The sequence below is a fragment of the Nerophis ophidion genome, linkage group LG08 (genome assembly GCF_033978795.1).
Source record: "Nerophis ophidion isolate RoL-2023_Sa linkage group LG08, RoL_Noph_v1.0, whole genome shotgun sequence".
NCBI lineage: Eukaryota > Metazoa > Chordata > Actinopteri > Syngnathiformes > Syngnathidae > Nerophis > Nerophis ophidion.
The window spans coordinates 61,038,123-61,059,710 of NC_084618.1; the positions used below are offsets into that span (position 1 = coordinate 61,038,123).

General features: G+C 39.5%; 1 protein-coding gene across 1 annotated transcript in view; it reads left to right on the forward strand.

The window, feature by feature from the left end:
• The window catches only part of LOC133558094 (SH3 and multiple ankyrin repeat domains protein 1-like), an 88,910-nt gene that overhangs the window by 39,821 nt on the left and 27,501 nt on the right, over window positions 1-21,588 (forward strand). Inside the window, exons 4-15 of the mRNA XM_061909201.1 lie at window positions 2,378-2,449; window positions 2,529-2,637; window positions 2,722-2,873; window positions 5,294-5,461; window positions 6,071-6,112; window positions 6,415-6,531; window positions 6,619-6,696; window positions 15,675-15,741; window positions 15,818-15,993; window positions 16,514-16,644; window positions 18,471-18,610; window positions 18,674-18,787. Of these exons, the coding sequence (XP_061765185.1) occupies window positions 2,378-2,449; window positions 2,529-2,637; window positions 2,722-2,873; window positions 5,294-5,461; window positions 6,071-6,112; window positions 6,415-6,531; window positions 6,619-6,696; window positions 15,675-15,741; window positions 15,818-15,993; window positions 16,514-16,644; window positions 18,471-18,610; window positions 18,674-18,787 (1,366 nt within the window). The remainder of the gene's footprint in view (window positions 1-2,377; window positions 2,450-2,528; window positions 2,638-2,721; window positions 2,874-5,293; window positions 5,462-6,070; window positions 6,113-6,414; window positions 6,532-6,618; window positions 6,697-15,674; window positions 15,742-15,817; window positions 15,994-16,513; window positions 16,645-18,470; window positions 18,611-18,673; window positions 18,788-21,588) is intronic.

Below are 21,588 nucleotides of genomic sequence, written 5' to 3' on the forward strand. Positions count from 1 at the left end.
ACCAAAGCAGTTTGCTATACAAGCAACTTATATATCTGGCTTCCTCGCACTTCCAAAGACATGCATCTGCAGATAGGTTGATTGGCAACACTAAATTGGCCCTAGTGTGTGAATGTGAGTGTGAATGTTGTCTGTCTATCTGTGTTGGCCCTGCGATGAGGTGGCGACTTGTCCAGGGTGTACCCCGGCTACCGCCCGAATGCAGCTGAGATGAGCAGTAGAAAATTGGATGGATGGATGGATAATATATGTGTAATGTTACCTTCCACAGACCATCCATCCATCCATTTTCTACCGCTTATTCCCTTTTGGGTCGCGGGGGGCGCTGGCGCCTATCTCAGATACAAACGGGCGGAAGGCGGGGTACACCCTGGACAAGTCGCCACCTGATCGCAGGGCCAACACAGATAGACAGACATTCACACTCACATTCACACACTAGGGCCAATTTTAGTGTTGCCAATCAACCTATCCCCAGGTGCATGTCTTAGGAAGTGGGAGGAAGCCGGAGTACCCGGAGGGAACCCACGCATTCACGGGGCGAACATGCAAACTCCATACAGAAAGATCCCGAGCCTGGATTTGAACCCAGGACTGCAGGAACTTCGTATTGTGAGGCAGACGCACTTACCCCTCTGCCACCGTGAAGCCCTTGACAGACCATACACATGTATAATGTTAGTAAAACGTGTTGTTTTACAAATTGATGGTTTAACAAAAACAGACTATTTTAGACAAGTCAAACACAAATAGAGTAGACATGGTAAAAAAAAAGAAGTCCAAAATAGATGATAAAATGAACTGAAAATGTCATAAAAATATTCAAAATAATGTGGCAAGAAATGTTTTCGTAATGAATAAAGCTAAATACGTTCTGAAGTAAAAATCATTCCATATTCTCTATGCTTGCTAGTGTTACTGATTGATTGATTGAGACTTTTATTAGTAGATTGCACAGTACAGTACATATTCCGTACAATTGTCCACTAAATGGTTATAACACCCGAATAAGTTTTTCAACTTGCTTAAGTTGGGGTCCACTTTAATCAATTCATGGTAAACTATATATAATTTATTGTGTCGAAACATGGAGAAATAACTATAATGGTACGCTTCATTCACTAGCCATGTTACAAAAGAGGTCAGTTAGAATAATACAAGATTTCGGTTATAGAGAACATTCAATCCCTTTTTTTTAAAAAATTTAAAACACAATTATTACAATTTAATGATTTGATGAATTTGCAAACAGCTAAAAATATCTATAACCTGCTACCCAAAAATGTGCAACGATTCTTTTCGACAACAGAGGAGAAATATAACCTGCGGGAACAATTACACTTCAAAAAATTGTATGCACATACAACTGTTTATACCTTTTAGTATTTCAGTGTGTGTAAGTTGATTATGGAATAGATAAAGCACAGAAATCAAACAATGTACTAATATGATCCAGTTTAAGAAACTGTTCATACTCAAAGTGTTTACAAAGTACAAGGTAGAATAATTCTGAAAAACTTCTTGAACCTTATAAAAAAAATACATGAGATCATCTTTCGTTATGTATCACATAATGTGAATAACAACTTATAAAAATATATTTATTCATTAGAACTTGATTGGTTATTTATTTAATTTATTTGTGTTACAACGTGCGCAAAGGTAGTGAACAAATGTGTAAGAAATTGCTATGAAACAAAAGTGGTAGGATTAAATAAGCTCTGTTTCTTCCTACTCCTTTTCGGACATGTTGTTATGAAAAACTAGAAATCTGGAAATATGTAACCGTATGCATGTTCAAAATAAGTTAAAACCATAACCCTACATGAGCCTTGCTGGTTGAATGTGATTGGTAAACTTAGCTACTTGAATAACCCCTGATGGATATTTTTGGGTAATATATAATAAATCAATATTTCAGATCACTTAGCCGTATTACAATTACAATGTGTCTAGCAAAATATAGCTTCATAGTGGTTCAAAGGCTTCATTCCTGAAGAATAATTTAGTTGTATCAGTTCCAAACTTTGATTTTTGGTATTTTAAACACAGGCAATGTGGATTATGCAGACTGACTTTTGTACACAAAGCCTCCTGTAGTTTAAACCTCTATTTTATTGCCATCCATTTACTTCTAGATGCAAAAAGGCTATTTGGAGATGTTTGTGTATTTTGGCATTCAGTTGAGCAAACGAAGAGTTTGGCTTATACGATGCACTTTCTGATGCTTCTGCTGAACCAGTCCAGCGACATCATTTCCATTCCAATGTGCTTGACAGTCAGTAAAATTGTAGCATTACAAGCTCCTTTTTTCCGATCTCATTTAGTTTTTTGACTTCTTTGAATTCACTTTAAGCCTATCTTCTCTGCTCTTCAGTTTCGATACAAAACTAGAGTGTATAAGCAGACAAATCTGGATGAAAAGGCACTTTCCAAGCTCAGCACTAAGGTAAATGTTTTTTTCCCCTTTTATTCATTGTGTGCATTAACCAATTATAGTCCACTCACATTCACTGACAACTTCTCAGGCCAGCCTCAAAAAGTTCATTGATTATGTACAAACTGGAGCCCTGGAGAAAATGGTTAAAGTCCTGGATAAAGGTCTTGATCCAAACTTTCATGACCTGGAGAGTGGAGGTGAGCTGGCCAGAAGTTTCAGTTATAAACATTACGCTCCTAATTTTTGAAACTTACATTTTCTACCTGCCCACCTTGAGCTAGAGACCCCCCTGACTGTGGCCGCACAGTCAGGCCTGCCAGTGGAGGGCATCAGGGCTCTGGTTCAGGGCGGAGCTCATTTTGACTTCAGAAGCAGAGATGGTTTGACCGCGGTGCACAAAGCTGTCAGGGTTCACAATCATACTGGGCTGATGGTGAGTTACATCACTGCAATATATAACACACAACTTTTTTATTATATCTTCTCAAGGGACAATACTGTAGAAACTTAGACATAACTTAAAGTATTCTGTGTACAGCTTGTATTGCATCAGACGTGGGTAGATGGGTTGGAGGTTTTTGATAAATTTTACTTGTTAGAATAGTTTTAGTTCGACATACTTATTACTTTGACTTGAGTATTTTTGTGAAGAAGTAACTCTACTTTTAGTCCGTTAAAATGGATGGATGGACATTGAGTTTCAGTCCGATCACTACATTTGTTGTTATATTTTTCAATAATCTGTTGATTACTTCTTCCAGTGGGCACGGTCGCATGAGTGTTTCGCCAATCCACGGTAAACACTAGTGGCATATGACTACATTACACCAATCAAACTGAGCCTGGCAGTCACATGACCCCAGCCTGTAAAAAGTGTCATGTAAGTCTGCCACTCATAGTTAGACATGATGAGGGTCTTTAATCTTTACATACAAACTAGGAAAAAATAACTTATAAAATGCGCTGTCATCCGTCATTAGAAACCATCACATTTCAGTCCACAAAAATTCGACTTACTACTAGAAAAAACATGTTGCGGTAAGTTGTTGACGTTTTTTATTTTTTATTTTTTTTAGTTATGTGTATGCTAGCATTAGTCCTTTTATAGCGTCATAAATTACTGAAAAATGTGCATATTTTGTGATACAGTGCATTCTGTAGCAGTGCCTCTCTCTGTCTTTCACACGCATACAAGCTTTGATTGTAGTGCAAGTACCAATAACAAATAGCTACTAAATAAATCAGTTACTCACTAGTTACTCAGTTCTTGAGTGTTTTTTTTCCCACTGAATACTTACCTACTCCTACTCAAAACTCTGACTCTTAAGTTGGGGTGTCCAAACTTTCTCCAGTAACTTACAGTGTACAGAAAAGATAAATGTCGGGAAGCCACTTTTGTACATTTATAGATGCTAAAAGCAATCCAATATAGGTCAATACACACTAAGCTAACTGAACAAAACATTTTGACAATATACTGAGGTCCACCAAATACTGAGCAGCGGGTCAAAATGCCCCCCAAGCCAAACTTTGGACACTTCCTGTTACGTTCCGGTGCAGTAGAGGTCAGAACATTTTACGGTTGTGTAGTTCTTGACCCCAGAGAGCAGAGACGGCAGGGTAAGTGCAGGTAAAATAATTATAATAAGAAAATATAGCACAACAGGGAAGTGCACAAAAGAGGCAAAAAAATATATACAGCAAGCATAGGGAAAGCAAGGCTGCGTGGAGGTTTAAAGCACAATAATCCACCCACTTCTCCAAAAACATCCTGATTGGCAACCAAGAACAGGTGTGTCCTGAGTTACAATAAGGGACAGTTGGGAGAGCCACAGCTCAGACAAGAAAAGTAGTGAAAAAAGGAGGCAAAGAGGAAACAGAAACAAAAATAAGAGAGCTGGCCAGGAAATAAAACAAAATACCAGAAGCTAATAATTGTCATGAGCGATCATTGTGACACTTATACTCTATTCATGTACAATTTCTGACTACTCTACACATCTCTGCATGGCACTATAGAATTATTATCCACTAAATGTAAGCCACAGTTTAAATATCCAGGCAACATGAGTTAAATGTTCAAGGTGTGAATACCTTCAACAGTTTTACCTGAACCACAGTGCTCTGACTGGAATCCTCTTTTTCTACTACATCACTGGTGGAGCTGGTAAATGTTAGAATATATTTATTTATCCCACAATTGCGAAATTATGTTGTTGCAATGCAGATTTTTCTATACAGTAACTAAAAATGAGTAATGAATGATCCATATTGCGCAGTAATAGATTGCACTATGTATAGATAAATAATTACACAAAAACACTATCTGTGCACCCATATTGCACACTTATGACACCATATTACACTCCACCTTCCCCTAATTCTGGAAGAAACTTTTTTGGCCACTCCATAACCTTGTCATCTTTGACGTGTATACAGTACGCTCGTTATCATAGTGGAAAACTTCAAGGCAGCCTTATTTCCTAAGTGAGGTGATCATGCTCTGCTTCTCAATGTTGGAAGTCCTCTTTCTCTTAGTGAACCACTGCTTTCCAGTACTGACAGCACTCATGCAGCCCCAGACCACTAGCACCATGCTTGACTGTACTCACCTGTGTTGTTCGTTATTTAGACGATAATTGCTCTGTGCTGATTCATTTTCAGTGGATAGTAAAGCGATACTGCTATGCAAGCTGTACATTGACTACTCTCAAGTGTATTCAATATACTGTAAATGGAGTGGTTTCTGAAATGTGAAGGCTTTGCTCAGTTTTGTGAGGTACTGTAGCTAGCGAACACATCTTTAACAAGACTGTAGGATTAGGATATCTTTGTTTTGCATGTTCCTGCCAGGCTCTCCTGTCATTGGGAAGCTCTACAAACTACAAAGACCGCTGTGGCCTGACCCCGCTGTACCACACAGTCCTGACGGGGGGCGACACCACCTGCTGCGAGACTTTGCTTTACTACCGGGCCAAGTTGGGGACGAGGGATGAGAATGACTGGGATGAGTCTCATCTGGTACTTACCATCTGAACACTTTAATGACTACTTTAGAAGCGATGTCCTCTATTGATAGGTAGCATGCGTGTCCATTTTCTTGTCCTATTCCATTTCTGATAATGTCCTATAACAGGGGTCAGGAACCTTTTTGGCTGAGAGAGCCATGAAAGCCAAATATTTTCAAATGTATTTCTCGTGAGAGCCATATCATATTTTTTAACACTGAATACAACTAAATGTGTGCATTTTTAATTGAGAGCAACATGTTTAGAGTACAATAGGTCTCTTATTATTTCTAATAACATTGTTATTCTGAAACTAGCCAATAATAAATAAAATACTTCTTACCATTAATGCGCCCTTTTGAACGGGTGGATGGATTTAAATGCATGGGAATGTTTTATATTTTGAACGTTATTTTTAACACTGTGATTACCAGCGGAATTATTCATTACTAATCGTGTTAAGCAATGTCAGCTAAGATTTATCTCAGAGCCAGATGCGGTCATCAAAAGAGCCACATCAGGGTCGAGAGCCATGGGTTCCCTACCCCTGTCCTATAACATCAGTTACTTACTCTTCTACCAGCCTCATCTTTCCATTCTTTCTCCTTCCTCCTCCCCACAGCACAGGGATGAAGAGGAATTTGGGATGGAAGAAATCCATAAGGTACCTCTCCGAGCATCAATTATAATATTTGAATCAAGCATCTCAATACTGATTTATCTCATGCTATTTCCAGTTCATGCATACAAGTGATCTCTCGTTGTTAGTGTAGAATAATGCAACTGCATTGCTTTTATTATGTGTGTCACTGATGAATGCATTTTATTTTGGTTTTGCTCTGGAAAACAACAGGAAAGTGCCATTTTGCTTATGGATGTTTTTCATTCACCCATTCTCCAGTTTTTAATTTTATTTTCCACCCGTGCTGCCTTATTTACCTACATGAACTGTTTTGACTCTGAAAGGCTTGCCAGAATGGCTTTGCCCAACACTTGGAGCATCTGCTGTTTTATGGGGCAGACGCCTCCTCTCAGAATGCCTCAGGAAATGCCGCGCTTCACATTTGTGCCCTGTACAACAAAGCAAGTACAAATACTCCACTAATTGTACCAATAAAACATCATTTTGTGGGAAAATGCTAATGACTGATCACTGTACATCTCTATCAGGAAAGCTGTGCTCGAGTGCTTTTGTACAGGGGAGCAAACAAGGAAGCAAAGAACAAACATGGCCAGACCCCTTTTCAGGTAACACAACTAATTAATTTACCATATATATAATATACTATAATATACTCTCTTTGTGGGGGTTTCAGACCCCAAGAGATGAAAAATCTTGCTTAATATCAATGTCAGTGTGAAGTACTGTTGAGATTTATTTTCACTCTTTTGTGGAATGTTGAACTATGTGTTACCTTTTCACTAAGTCTTCAGTATTTATAATAATTGATTAGATTTGTATACCACTTTTCTAGACATTCAAAGCGCTGTACAGTGAGAGCCGACAACCCATCATTCATTTAGTCCACAATAACACATGGTGGTGGTTTGCTATATTTTAAGCCATAGCTGCCCTGAGATAGACTGACGAAAAAATGGCTGCCAGTTTGCGCATACCACCAAACATTCATTCATATTCATACACCAGTTTGAGCGGCACGTAGAGCAATGTTTGTGAACTGACTTGCCCAAGGACACAACCGCAACTGGTGGAAGCTGGATTTGTACCAAGAACCCTCAAGTTTACCTGGAACACTAGTCTTCTATCTGAGCCACATCGCCCTGTGTATTTTTGTTTTATTGTTTTTAAACCAGAATTAGAATCATCTCAATTTGTCAAGTACGTTAAAAACACACAAGACATTTATAGCTGGTCGTTGTCTATAGTATTAGAGCAATAAAAAAGAAAACACTACAGTATACTCTGTATCAGGGCTATTTAATTGTCAACCTGGGGGCAAAATTTGACCTGGGAATGACACCTGACCAACCAGACTACTAGTTCAGTTCAAAATTTGTAAAAGAGTATTACAATTTTTGCAGCAAATAAAATAACAACAGGACAGCGCTCATGTTGTACAAAGGAACTCGGACCAGTGTTAACATATTGGCAGATCAGATACATTTTTTTCTGACATTTTTAACCCAGACAAAAAAAAAACAAATGTGTGCTGGAGCGCCTTCTGCAGGGCAGCCAAAATTATTTCTCAGCTGTGGTCTGTATGGGCCACAGCAGTACTCAGTTGTAATACATTTTTTCACCACTTGGGGCGGTAATGAAAAAAAAAAACAGAAAAAGTCTGGAGTTAGGGAAGTTTCTTAAGCACCAAAAAAAGTACTTTAAGTGGTGACGCTGTAATTTCATTTGCACTTTAGTTTTGTTGAAAGTTTATTTAAGAAACATATATATTATTAATAGACTTGTCCAGGGTGTACTCCGCCTTCCGCCCGATTGTAGCTGAGATATGCAGCAGCACCCTCCGCGACCCCAAAGGGAATAAGCAGTAGAAAATGGATGGATGGATGGATATATGATCAATAGTGATTTAGTTAGATTGTATATTATTTTAGCACCGTGTAATTGTATGTACATTTGTTTATCAGTTTTTACGAGTCCCTTGTTTTGCAGAATACTTCATTAGTATTTATTTTTGTAATCTGCCTGACCTAAGCCTTGATAATAATTTTTGTAGTTAACACATGCTTTCATATAAAATATTTGAGTGTTCCTCTGTAAAAAATTGGGCCCCAAGAAACACGTGTGCGACAAAATGCTGGTTCTCAAACTGTCCAGCCCCCAAGTCCCTAGCTCTCTGGAAATGTGGATTCTTGTTACATTCTGGCTTGGGTGTAGTTGGTCTGGACCCCAGGGTGCAGGGACGTCAGGCAAAGTGGAGTAAAAATGTATTTAATGACAAACACAACAATAGTTTAGCAGGGAAGTACACAAGAAGCCTAGGGAATGCTGTGCAGCATAGAAGCAAACAAAGCAAAAATTACAGAACACTTTGCAGCATGGAAGCGAACAGAGCAAAATAATCAATTTCTCAGCAATACTCACTTGAAATACACGTTTCCAACATTTGTGGCAGAAATGACAAGATTAAACAGACAGAAGAAGTCTGGAGCTAAAGTCATAGAGAAGTTTCTATGGCGCAAAAATTACAACTGAAGTGGTGATACTGTATTTTTCAGTTTAGGTAAGAAACATGTATGATATTATTATTTATTATTTTAGTATGTATTTTTTTTAGCACTGCGTGATTGTATGTCCTTATTTTTATTCGATTTTATGACTCCCTTTTTTTGCACCATATTTGATTAGTATTTATTTTTGTAATCAACCTGACCTAAGCCTTGATAAGAATCTTTGTAAATAACATATGGTTTCATATCATTTGACAAGGTTTATCATGTTAGTGGGTTGGATATAATTATTCAATACGATTTGAAATCAAGAGTAAAAATACAAATATCAATCAATCAATCAATCAATGTTTACTTATATAGCCCTAAATCACTAGTGTCTCAAAGGGCTGCACAAACCACTACGACATCCTCGGTAGGCCCACATAAGGGCAAGGAAAACTCACACCCAGTGGGACATCGGTGACAATAATGACCCAGTGGGACGTCGGTGACAATGATGACTATGAGAACATGATAGTGTGATACTGATGATACTGATGACTATGAGAACATATGAGAACATGATACTGTGAAAGATCAATCCATAATGGATCCAACACAGTCGCGAGAGTCCAGTCCAAAGCGGATCCAACACAGCAGCGAGAGTCCCGTTCACAGCAGAGCCAGCAGGAAACCATCCCAAGCGGAGGCTGATCAGCAGCGCAGAGATGTCCCCAGCCGATACAGAGGCGAGCAGTACATGGCCACCGGATCGGACCGGACTCCCTCCACAAAGGAGAGTGGGACATAGAAGAAAAAGAAAAGAAACGGCAGATCAACTGGTCTAAAAAGGGAGTCTATTTAAAGGCTAGAGTATACAAATGAGTTTTAAGGTGAGACTTAAATGCTTCTACTGAGGTGGCATCTCGAACGGTTACCGGGAGGGCATTCCAGAGTACTGGAGCCCGAAATGAAAAAGCTCTACAGCCCGCAGACTTTTTTTGGGCTTTGGGGATCACTAATAAGCCGGAGTCCTTTGAACGCAGATTTCTTGCCGGGGCATAGGGTACAATACAATCGGCAAGATAGGATGGAGCTAGACCGTGTAGTATTTTATACGTAAGTAGTAAAACCTTAAAGTCACATCTTAAGTGCACAGGAAGCCAGTGCAGGTGAGCCAGTACAGGCGTAATGTGATCAAACTTTCTTGTTCTTGTCAAAAGTCTAGCAGCCGCATTTTGTACCAACTGTAATCTTTTAATGCTAGACATGGGGAGACCCGAAAATAATACGTTACAGTAGTCGAGGCGAGACGTAACAAACGCATGGATAATGATCTCAGCGTCTTTAGTGGACAGAATGGAGCGAATTTTAGCGATATTGCGGAGATGAAAGAAGGCCGTTTTAGTAACGCTTTTAATGTGTGCCTCAAAGGAGAGAGTTGGGTCGAAGATAATACCCAGATTCTTTACCGTGTCGCCTTGTTTAATTGTTTGGTTGTCAAATGTTAGAGTTGTATTATTAAATAGAGTTCGGTGTCTAGCAGGACCGATAATCAGCATTTCCGTTTTTTTGGCGTTGAGTTGCAAAAAGTTAGCGGACATCCATTGTTTAATTTCATTAAGACACGCCTCCAGCTGACTACAATCCGGCATGTTGGTCAGCTTTAGGGGCATGTAGAGTTGGGCGTCATCAGCATAACAGTGAAAGCTAACACCGTATTTGCGTATGATGTCACCTAGCGGCAGCATGTAGATGCTGAAGAGTGCAGGGCCAAGGACCGAACCCTGGGGAACTCCACACGTTACCTTAACGTAGTCCGAGGTCACATTGTTATGGGAGACACACTGCATCCTATCAGTAAGATAAGGGTTAAACCAATATAGTGTTAATATTTAAGTGGGCCTCTCTGTTGTGGAAAAGAGGTCAAAAAGGTCAAAAGCATGTTATGTTTTTTATTTTTGTTTTTTGTTTTTTGTTTTTCCCCCTCCCTCAGGGGGACTTCGACAGGGCGGTTGCTGGTTGTTCCATCTCCATCGTTGGGGTCCCTGTGGGTGGGGTGGGTGGTTCCCGCGGCCCTGCGCTGGGTGGTCCTGTGGCGGCCGACTTGAGTGGGTTGGCCTGGTGTGGACCGCGCCCTGCTTCCCGGGGGTTGGGGGTGGGGTCGTGGGGGCCCCGGGTGCTGGTGGGGCGGGGGCGGTCTTCCCGTCCGGTTGCGGGGAGTCTCTGGGTACCCCCGGGAGGGGTATCACGCCCCTCTGCCCGTGTGGGAGGTTGTCTCTCGCTGGCTTGGGGTCTGGCCGTCCGCTGCTTCTCTCGTGCCCTGTCCTCTGCCGGGCGCGTCTGTCTGCGGCCTGCTGCTGGCTCTTCCGGGCGGCGCGGTGGTCCGGGCTCTGGGGTTCCCGTCGCTGGCCGGACTGGCTGCGTGGGACCGGTGGTCCCTGGTTCACTGGGCGCCACACCTGCTGTTTGGGTTGGGCTTTCTGGGCGGCTGAAGCCGTACTCTGGCTCCCACGCACACTGGGAGTCAAATATATTGTACATACAAACACACATATACTCACACATACTGTTATTCATACATACAAACGTACATACATAGGTACCTACGCTCCCACATACATACACAAGTATGTATGTGGGAGTATGTTACTATAACATACTCCAAGTTTGTCCATATACACGCACATTCACGGTACAAAAATACACATACTGTACATATACATTCACTGCACAAACCAACATACATATACTGTACATATACATTTACTGTACAAACATTCATATACACATTTTGTTCATATACAAGTACATATACATACACTCATGCACATAATCACGTTTCATCAAACATATATCAACGTTGTTGCCCTAGGGTAAACTGGGTACAATATGGCATACTGACAAACTTTAACCCAGTGGTTCTCAAACTTTTTTTGTCATACCCCACTTTGGACAAGGGGGAGTTTTCAAGCCCCACCTTCCCCCATCACCCCAACAGAACGCTAATGCCAAAAGCTTAACATTTTTCAAATTTATTGAACATCAAGTAACATCAAGTAGCATATATTCAAACTCAATAACACAAAATAACATCAAGTTCAATAATTAATAAAATAACTGTGCAGCTGTAGTATACCTTGCATCAAGTTCAATAATAAATAAAATAACTTGCATCAAGTTCAATAATAAATAAAACAAAAGTGTTATAACTTGTATTACGTTCAATAATAAATCAAAAAAAGTGTAATAACTTGCATTAAGTTCAATAATAAATCAAATAAAAGTGGTATAATTTGCATCAAGTTCAATAATAAATCAAATAACTTGCATCAAGTTCAATAATAGATAAAATAAAAGTGCTACTTTGCAATCTTTGCAAAAAAAAAAAAAAAAGGGAGTTGCTATGCATTTGGCAAGACAGGGCAAGTGAACATGAGTTTTACAGTACTCCAGAATTAGTGGCTGCAATGAGCCTGTTTTGCACTGCACAACTTTTCAAATCGGGGTTGCAGTCTTGACACTGCCACTCTTAAGTCATGCTGAATGTCCAGCTGAGACCTGTACTTCGTTTTGAGTGAAGCAATAGCTGAAAAGCCTATCTCACACAGAAAAGATGTGACAAAGGGGAAAAGAATGGACACAGCTCTCTGCCCGATGAGTGGATACTCCCTCTCCACTCCAAACCAGAATTGAGAAAGAGTCTGAGTGGTGAACCTCAGCCTTAGGGTGGAGTCAGATGTCAGTTCAATAAACTGGTCCTCCTCAGCAGACATGAAATCAGCAGGTGCTGCAGATAGATTATAATTTAATACGCTTACTTTATTTTTCATTACATAATAAATGCAAATAAATCTGACAACAATCATCTGGACACAACAATCTGGACTAACATTCCAGTTAGTAAGTAGCATACAACACAGATAAAATGCATGTATAATATATGAGTATAATATTCAATAAAAAGGTCAAAATACCAACCTGCTGCATTGAATGGATCCATAACTCAGTTGTACTGAGCACTGTTGATGGGGAAGTATTTGTGAAACATTTCTCTCAGGGAGGAGATGTGTTGCTTGATGCAGGGGATCACTGTGGTGGCACAGTTTTCCCATTTTCTCATTTTGTGTTATTTGAGGAAACTGTCCATTATCTTGAACAGCTCATCAGCAGTGGCTCTATTTTTTATGTATTTGCAAAACAGCGAATCCTCGCACAATGCATCGCCATTCACAAAGCGGACGTATGCGAGGAACAGGCAGTCTTTATTGCTGTCAATAGCTTCGTCCACTTGTAAAGCAAAACAACTTTCTTTTAATTTGTCAACGAGTTGTTCCTCAAGATCACTTGCAATGTTGCATATACGTCTCACAACTGTGTCGTTTCACAGTGGGACAGCTTTTAATTTTGCTACGCTTGTCTCGTCAAGCATGACTGACACCATGTCAATTCCAGAGGGGAGCATGAGCTGATCAGCAATTGTGTGTGGTTTTTTGCATTGTGCAATTCTGTATGCAACTCTATATGAAGCCGTTTGAGTGTTACTGTTTACTGATGCAGCTTTTACCATGCACTTCTCCTGTTGACGGTACTCTACCAGTTATCTTTGAAAGAAATCAAGTGGCTTATTGACGTGATTGGGGTGTGTGGTCTCGAGGTGTCTCTTTAATTTGTTGGGTTTCATGCTGTCTGCTGCTCGCGGTTTTAGACACAGAACACACAGGGGTCTCTCCTCTGCACCCACCACCGCTGCCGTGAATCGAAGAGCAAGATACCCCTCATCATATTTTCTTTTCGGTTGGCTTTTGGGTGGATTAGGCCCGTCAGATATTTGTTTCTCTGCAGGCGCTGGCTCTGGCTCTGGCTCTGGCTCGACGACCTTTGAGGTGCGAGTCACAAATTTATCAATTTTGTGTAATTGTGGTCCACACATTAGTCTGCTACCCATCCGCGCGAAAGTTTGTTCCGCTTAGCCCCGCCCCCATGAGTTACTGTTGCTATGTCTGTCAAACTTTTGCTCTTACCTAGCAATTTAAAGCCTACAGTAAAAATAAGTAATTTACATTCATGTATATGGTGGATTTCACAGATAAAATTACAAAGTGATTTACAGTGTGTATAGAAAATGAAAGCATAGTAAAAAAGATATATCTTAGAATATAATTAAAAAAAAAAAATTAAGTGAAATTTCCTCCCGTTCTTCACCTGTCATGTCTCTATTCCCCACCAGTGGGGCGCGCCCTACACATTGAGAAATGCTGGCTTAACCCATTGTTACTATAACAATCTACAAGATTAATATAGGTTGCCTCTCTCTCTTCCCCTAAATCTTTCCGTAGTCCTTTTTTTTTAATTTATCTGTCTAGTTATCATTATGTATATGTATTGTTGCATTTGAACAACTGTATTGTTGATAATAGAGGTAAACTATTGGTATTGTTCATGATCAATAGCGTTTTTTCTATTGGTATTTGTATTGCTCCAGTTGTAGTGTAAAAATGCTCATTGTCATTTCTATATTATTATTTATTTCACTAACTGCTTCTTTGCTATCACTTTTACGATCATACATGTACATATCGTGTGTTCTGGTGTTGTTCTATTGTTGTTGTTGTTTTTCTTGTTATTGTTGTGTTTGCTGTTGTTTTTGTCTTGCTGTCTAATCCCCCTCTTATCCCCACAATTTCCCCCTCTGTCTTCCTTTTTTTCTCTTTCTATCCCCTCGTGCTCTGGCCCGGCTGCACCAAATGATAATATAAATACATTTAATAAAGTCAAATTCAAATAAGGCAACAAGAGAAGTATCCTTCACTTCTGTTTTGTAAAGTAAAACTGAAAAGCCGATATGGGCATTTACATCAACTATATGATTTGCCTGAGAAGCTGGACAGGACAAAAAAAAAAAAAAAAAGGTCAAAAGCAATGCATTTGCCCTTTTCTGGACTACAGGGTGTCCATAAAGTCTGGGTGCAGATGTGCGAATGCTTTTTGGATAAATTGGATTAAAATATAAATTTTACTAAAGACTTTGTGTTGTTCAGTGGTAAAGCTGTGTTTCATGTAAATGGTGAGGTCAACAGACAGAATCTTCGATGCTGGTCTTAATGGGTGGATCCATCCAAACAGGAAGGCAGCCAAAAGGTGATGGTGTGGTGTGGTTTGTGGAAAGCTCATGTGTTAGGACATGTCTTCTTTGATGAACACGTAACGAGTGAGACTTACTGTATCTGAACATGTTGAGAGACAAATCAATGCCTCAAATTGAGCGCTTAGGGGAATGACTTCCCAGCTGGTTTTATTTAGCAGCATGGGGGCCCCTTGCCCAATTTGCTACAGCTGTTTTTTCTCACTGGATTGCAAGAAGAGGTAAATGTTGAGTGGTCCCCTCCTTCACCAGACCTTTGTCCTCTGGATTTTTTTTTCTGGGGTATGCTGAAAGAGAAAGTTTATTCGATGATGATAACAGATTTAAACCACATGAGAGAGCGCATTACCAGTCAGTGTGCTGAAATCAACCTATTCCATCGAGTTTAACTACATCAAATTATGCATTGAAACTAAGAAAATAATGGTAAAAATATTATTCATCAACATTAGAATTGAATGAAATTGTTTTATTTTAAAAATTATGTGTTTTTAACCATTTACCCAGAGTTTGTGGACACCCTGTACCGTGGTAAAAGAAGCATTCTGATTGGCAATCAGCACAGGTGAGGGAGCCAGTGCTCAGACTAAAGTGGTGGAGGCAAACAAGAAGTCGAAAAAAAAACAAGACCGTTGGACAAGAAATAATAAAGAAACTAAGATTTTTTTTTAAATACCTGTCATGAGAGATCATGACACTCCAAGGACAATTTAGTTGAAAGGCCCTGCTCTAAATAAAAATAAAGAATCATCAACAAATAGAAATGGGAAATAATTACTGTATTTTTGCCATTGAATAAATGTTACGAATTTTAAAAGTGTATTTGAAAAAAAGCCTGTTCACCTAAAGAAGTCTTTGATGGAGGAGGAGAGGGTCTGACCTTGGAACAGATTATTCACATTATTGCCTACATGAAACACTGTTTTAAATAGAATGATATAACTTTTTGCAGCTGGCTGTAATGTCTGGTCACTTTGAACTTGGGGAAATCATCAAAAACCACAAAGATTCAGACATAGGTGAGTTTTCATGCCAAATTGCTTTGACTGAAAGTGCTTCCTTTACCTACATGTAAACTCTGCCGTGCCTCTTTAGTCCCTTTTTTAGAATCACCAAAATATGTCTCCAAGCAAAAAGAAGGCGCCCATACGCTGCCTCTTCACACGCTCCAGTCCTACCCTTTACTCCGCGCTAACAGCGAGAACACCATGACCCACTCCGATCCTCCGGTTATTCCCAACAAGACAGCAAACGCTTCCAACCCAGCTCAGGTACATCCACACCGTATATACACAGCTCTCCCAGCAGGCACAAGACATTGATACCTTGATTTTACATACATGTCCTTGAAAACTGACTTTGAAACAACATTGCAAAATAATTATATTTGTAAATTGAGACATCGATGTCCAACATTGCAAAATAATTATATTTGTAAATTGAGACATCGATGTCCAACGTTGGATCCACGTTGTTGGTTGGTAAATGACCAAATTTCAAAGTTCAAATCAACATCACAACCTAACATTGAATAAACGCTGTCAAACATCATGTTGTTTCAACATTATATTTGTGTTGTAGAATATTGTTTGGGAAAGTACCAATATTTTACGGTCAAATCAATGCCGGAACCCAACATTGATTAAACGTCGTCAAAATGCATGTTTTTTAAACATTATGTTTTGAGTTGGTCAACGTCAGAACCTAATTCAACAAGTTCCCAGGGTTGTTTTAACGTCTTTTGCCTGTTGGGCTGGTTATATTTTGCTCTTCTTGCATGTGTTTCTGCAGGGCCACCGTAGGGCTTCCATTGGCTTGAGAAGTTCCAGCAGCCCTAGAAATCGCACCCGTTCTCCATCGCGAGGAAGAGGAGGCCAGAGTGACTCAGAGGAGAGGCACAGGCAGCCACGAGGCAGGCAGGGGTAAGGAGTCCTTGGAGAATAGTTGGTTCTCTTTCTAATCAGGTCCTTTTAGGGCCATTTATAAACTCTAGTGAGCTTCAGTTGTCCCACTTACATTCCCCTTCTAATTATAACCATGAGAATGTCACATTGGACTGAGCTGTTGGTGAAAATTCTACAAACCATATTTCCATATGAGTTTGGAAATTGTGTTAGATGTAAATATAAACGGAACACAATGATTTGCAAATAATTTTCAACCCATATTCAGTTGAATGCACTACAAAGACAAGATATTTGATGTTCAAACTAATACACTTTTTTTTTTTTTTTCAAATAATCATTAACTTTAGAATTTGATGCCAGCAACGTGTGACAAAGAACTTGGAAAAGGTCGCAATAAATACTGATTAAGTTGAGGAATGCTCATCAAACACTTATTTGGAACATCCTACAGGTGTGCAGGGTAATTGGGAACAAGTGGGTGCCATGATTGGGTATAAAAGCAACTTCCATAAAATGCTAAGTAATTCACAAAAAAGGATGGGGCGAGGGTCACCACTTTGTAAGCAAATTGTCGAACAGTTTTAGAACAACATTTCTCATCTGGCTATCACAAGGTTTTTTAGGGATTTTACCATCTGTGGTCCGTAAAATCATCAAAAGGTTCAGAGAATCTGGAGAAATCACTGCACATAAGCGACAATATTATGGACCTTTGGTTCCTCAGGCGGCACTGCATCAAAAACCTACAACAGTGTGTAAAGGATATCACCACATGGGCTCAGGAACACTTCAGAAAACCCCTGTCAGTAACTACAGTTGGTCGCTACATCTGTAAATGCAAGTTAAAAATCTACTATGCAAAGCAAAACCCATTTATCAACACCCAGAAATGCCGCCGGCTTTGCTGGGCCCGAGCTCATCTAAGATGGACTGATGCAAAGTGGAACAGTGTTCTGTGGTCTGACGAGTCCACATTTCAAATTATATTTGGAAACTTGGGACGTGGTGGCCTCCGGAAAAGAGAGGAAAATAACCATCCGGATTGTTATAGGCGCAAAGTTCATAAGCCAGCATCTGTGATGGTATGGGGGTGCGTTAGTGCCCAAGGCATGGGTTACTTACTCATCTGTGAAGGCACCATTAATGCTGAATGGTCCATACAGGTTTTGGAGCAACATATGTTGTCATCCAGGCAATGTTATCATGGAATCCCTTGTTTATTTCAGCAAGAAAATGCTAAGCCACGTGTTACAACAGCGTTGCTTCGTAGTAAAAGAGTGCGGGTACTTTCCTGGCCCGCCTGCATTCCAGACCTGTCTCCCATTGAAAATGTGTGGTGTTTTATTAAGCATAAAATACAACACCGGAGACCCCAGACTGTTGAACGACTGAAGCTCTACATAAAACAAGAATGGGAAAGAATTCCACTTTCAAAGCTTCAACAATTAGTTTCCTCAGTTCCTAAACGTTTATTGAGTGTTGTTAAAAGAAAAAGTGATGTAACACAGTGGTGAACATGCCCTTTCCCAACTACTTTGGCACGTGTTGCAGCCATGAAATTCTAAGTTATTATTTGCAAAAAAAAAAAAATAAAGCTTATGAGTTTGAACATCAAATATCTTGTCTTTGTAGTGCATTCAATTGATTATGGGTTGAAAAGGATTTGCAAATAATTGTATTCCGTTTATATTAACATCTAACACAATTTCCCAACTCTTATGGAAACGGGGTTTGTATAAGGGAACATAAATAGAGGAAGTAGTTATGGCCTCAATATATTTGCAATGGCGTAAAGATATGCTTTTGTAAGAGATTCTTGGTGTCTTGACCTGGTTCCATAGGGCGGCGCCTGCAGGCAGTGGGGGAGGTCAAGTGAAGCGGATGTACAGTGCAGTGCCTGGGAGGGTGTACGTTGCCACTCGGGCCCACTCTGCTAGCGGAGACAGGCAGCTCTCCCTCAACAAAGGGGATAAAGTGAAAGGTGACTCTTAATGCAGAAAAAAAATAAGCATCAGCGTCATGTATATGTTTCTTTATGTTGCAGTCTTAAGCGTTGGAGAGGGGGGCTACTGGGAGGGAACGGTGAAAGGTCGCACAGGCTGGTTCCCCTCGGACTGTGTGGAGGAAGTGGCAGCTGGCAGCAAGGACAATCGATCAGGTAGTGAAGTGAATTATATTTATATAGCGCTTTTCTCCAGTGACTCAAAGTGCTTTACACGGTGAAACCCAATATCTAAGTTACATTTAAACCAGTGTGGGTGGCACTGGGAGCAGGTGGGTAAAGTGTCTTGCCCAAGGACACAACGGCAGTGACTAGGATGGCGGAAGCGGGATTCGGACCTGCAACCCTCAAATTGCTGACACGGCCGCTCTACCAACCGAGCTATACCGCCCCAGGTACAGTGAGACGTGCAATTTTAGGTTTCCTTAAAATTAATTTGGGTCGGTGCAAGCAGTCTGGTTGAGAGTTAAGTAGAGCAGTGCTAGCAAATGAGCAAAAAAAAAAGCCGGCTGCCAAATCATTGTCCAGCACAGCTCTTAAACAGGATATCCTCGGGTCATCAAAAAGCATTAAGTGTCATAACTGATTTTGCGAAAATTAAGGCCTTCAATGACATTAACAAGCATTAAATTCGATGTTCAGTGGCAATACAAATTTTATACAATTGTAGGCCTGGGCTGATTAGTCAATATTAGTCAATTAGTCAATAAATCGATCGATAAATGAAAATTAACTCAATAACTTTTCCGTCACCGATGCATTTTTATGTCTTTGGCTCTGGCTTCCAAACTGGATACAAGAGGTCTCACTCTGGGCATCGCTCTCAGCACCTGAGCATGTTTATTCGACATTAAAATTACATGAACAAAGTGAGCCTCTCGTCAGTTATCCACAATCTTTGTTTCGGCATGCGTAGGCGGGACCTACTGGCAATTCTCTTCCACACCTTTTCCTGTGTATAGTAGTAGTGACGGCAACGCTCACTTTAATGTTGGAGCTGGAACCAATAATTTTAACACAAAGGTCACTTTTGAAGTACACATTGCCGCAAAATCGTAGAAGACGTTCGCGAAGGCGGGCTGTGTGAACCCTGCAAATGGTGTCATAACAAGCTGACCAATCACAGCTCTTTATTTTTTTACTTCATTTCAACAACAATAGGATACATTAAATATAAACAATCAGAATACACAAGTGAACATGTCTCCAAACATTTTTTAAAAATATGTACACAGAAATATTTCTTCTCTATAAACAAACAGTAATTAGAAAAGTGAAACAAAACTACCATAAGGAAAGAAAATGATCTGTCTTGACAGCCAATGATTGAGGAAACAGCCGCTACCTGTAAATGAACCATTAGTGATGAAAAATTATACCTATCCATGATTAATTGCGATTTATTTTGAGTTAACTATGAACAATACAATTAATCACGATTAATATTTTAATCATTTGCTAGCCCTAATACATATGTATGTATATATGTATTGGGGGGATTGGGGGGATGGGAGAAAAAAAAGAATAAAATAAAATAAATCTGTCTAAGCCATAGTACACATCCCTCTTACATGTGTGTAAGAGGGTATATATATATATACACATATATATATACAGTATAGAGTATATATATATATATATATATATATATATATATATATATATATATATATATATATATATATATATATACATACAGTATAGAGTATATATATATATATATATATATATATATATATATATATATATATATATATATATATATATATATATACAGTATATAAACATAATAGGGCAGGGCGATATGGCCTTTTTTAATATCTTGATATTTTTAGGCCGTATCGTGATACACGATATATATCTCGATATTTTACCTTGGCTTTGAATGAACACTTGATACATATAATCACAGCAGTATGGTGATTCTATGTGTCTACATTAAAACATTCTTGTTCATACTGCATTAATATATGGTCATTTTAAACCTCCATTCAGACAGGGAAATCACAACTAAGTCAATTGACCAAAACTGTATTTATTAAACAGTTATTAATCAGTGGCACAAACAATCATGTCATTTCAAAACAGAAAGTTCAAGAATGTCGGAAACATTTTAAAACAAGTTATTAGTGCACTTTTTTGCATGATATCACTAAGATGACATATCAAAACAACACTAAATTAAAGTACACTTTTTGTACAGAACGCCACTACAATAGTTTAAAACAAATTAAGTGCACTTTTGTGCATGATGTCACACAAGATATTTCAATAACTGTCAAATAAAAATGAGCTGCATAATAGGAAATCAAATAGTGTTCGTCCTTCGCTATGTCGTAGGTTACTGCGTACATTATCTCCTTTTGTTGTCGAGTCGTTTTTTCATACGGTATTGATCTGGAAATGTTTGCCTCGGCATATTTGATGGTGTGGGCGTGTGTCACAGAATGGAGATGTTGAAATGCGGAGTAATCACTCTTCATTCTCTAGCAGGTAACTTTTCAAATGATGCTACATATTAGCAGTAATGCTACTTTTGGTAGCAACGCTTTTGCCCCACACTTGACAAATTACGGTTGTCTGTTTGACATATTCCCACTTGAAGCCAAACCGCCGCCAGACGATGGACCCCTGCTTTTTTTCTTGGTAATTAATTCTTCCTTCATTTGTTACCAGATTGGCACCTTCTTTCTCTCGTATTACCACTCGCACCACAGCTAACGTTACCCATGCTGCTACCTCTCTGCTCTGCGAGGGTGTATACGTATGTGACGTATGACATAACAGTATGTGACGTATGTAAGAAGGTGCGCTTGCTGTCTGTGAGAAGGATAGACAACAAAGAGTGGGAAACGCATGCAGTGTAACGCCAGCAGCTAAAAGCAACTGCGTGAGAACATATACTCGAATATCACGATATAGTCATTTATTATATCGCACAGAAACAAACCCGCGAT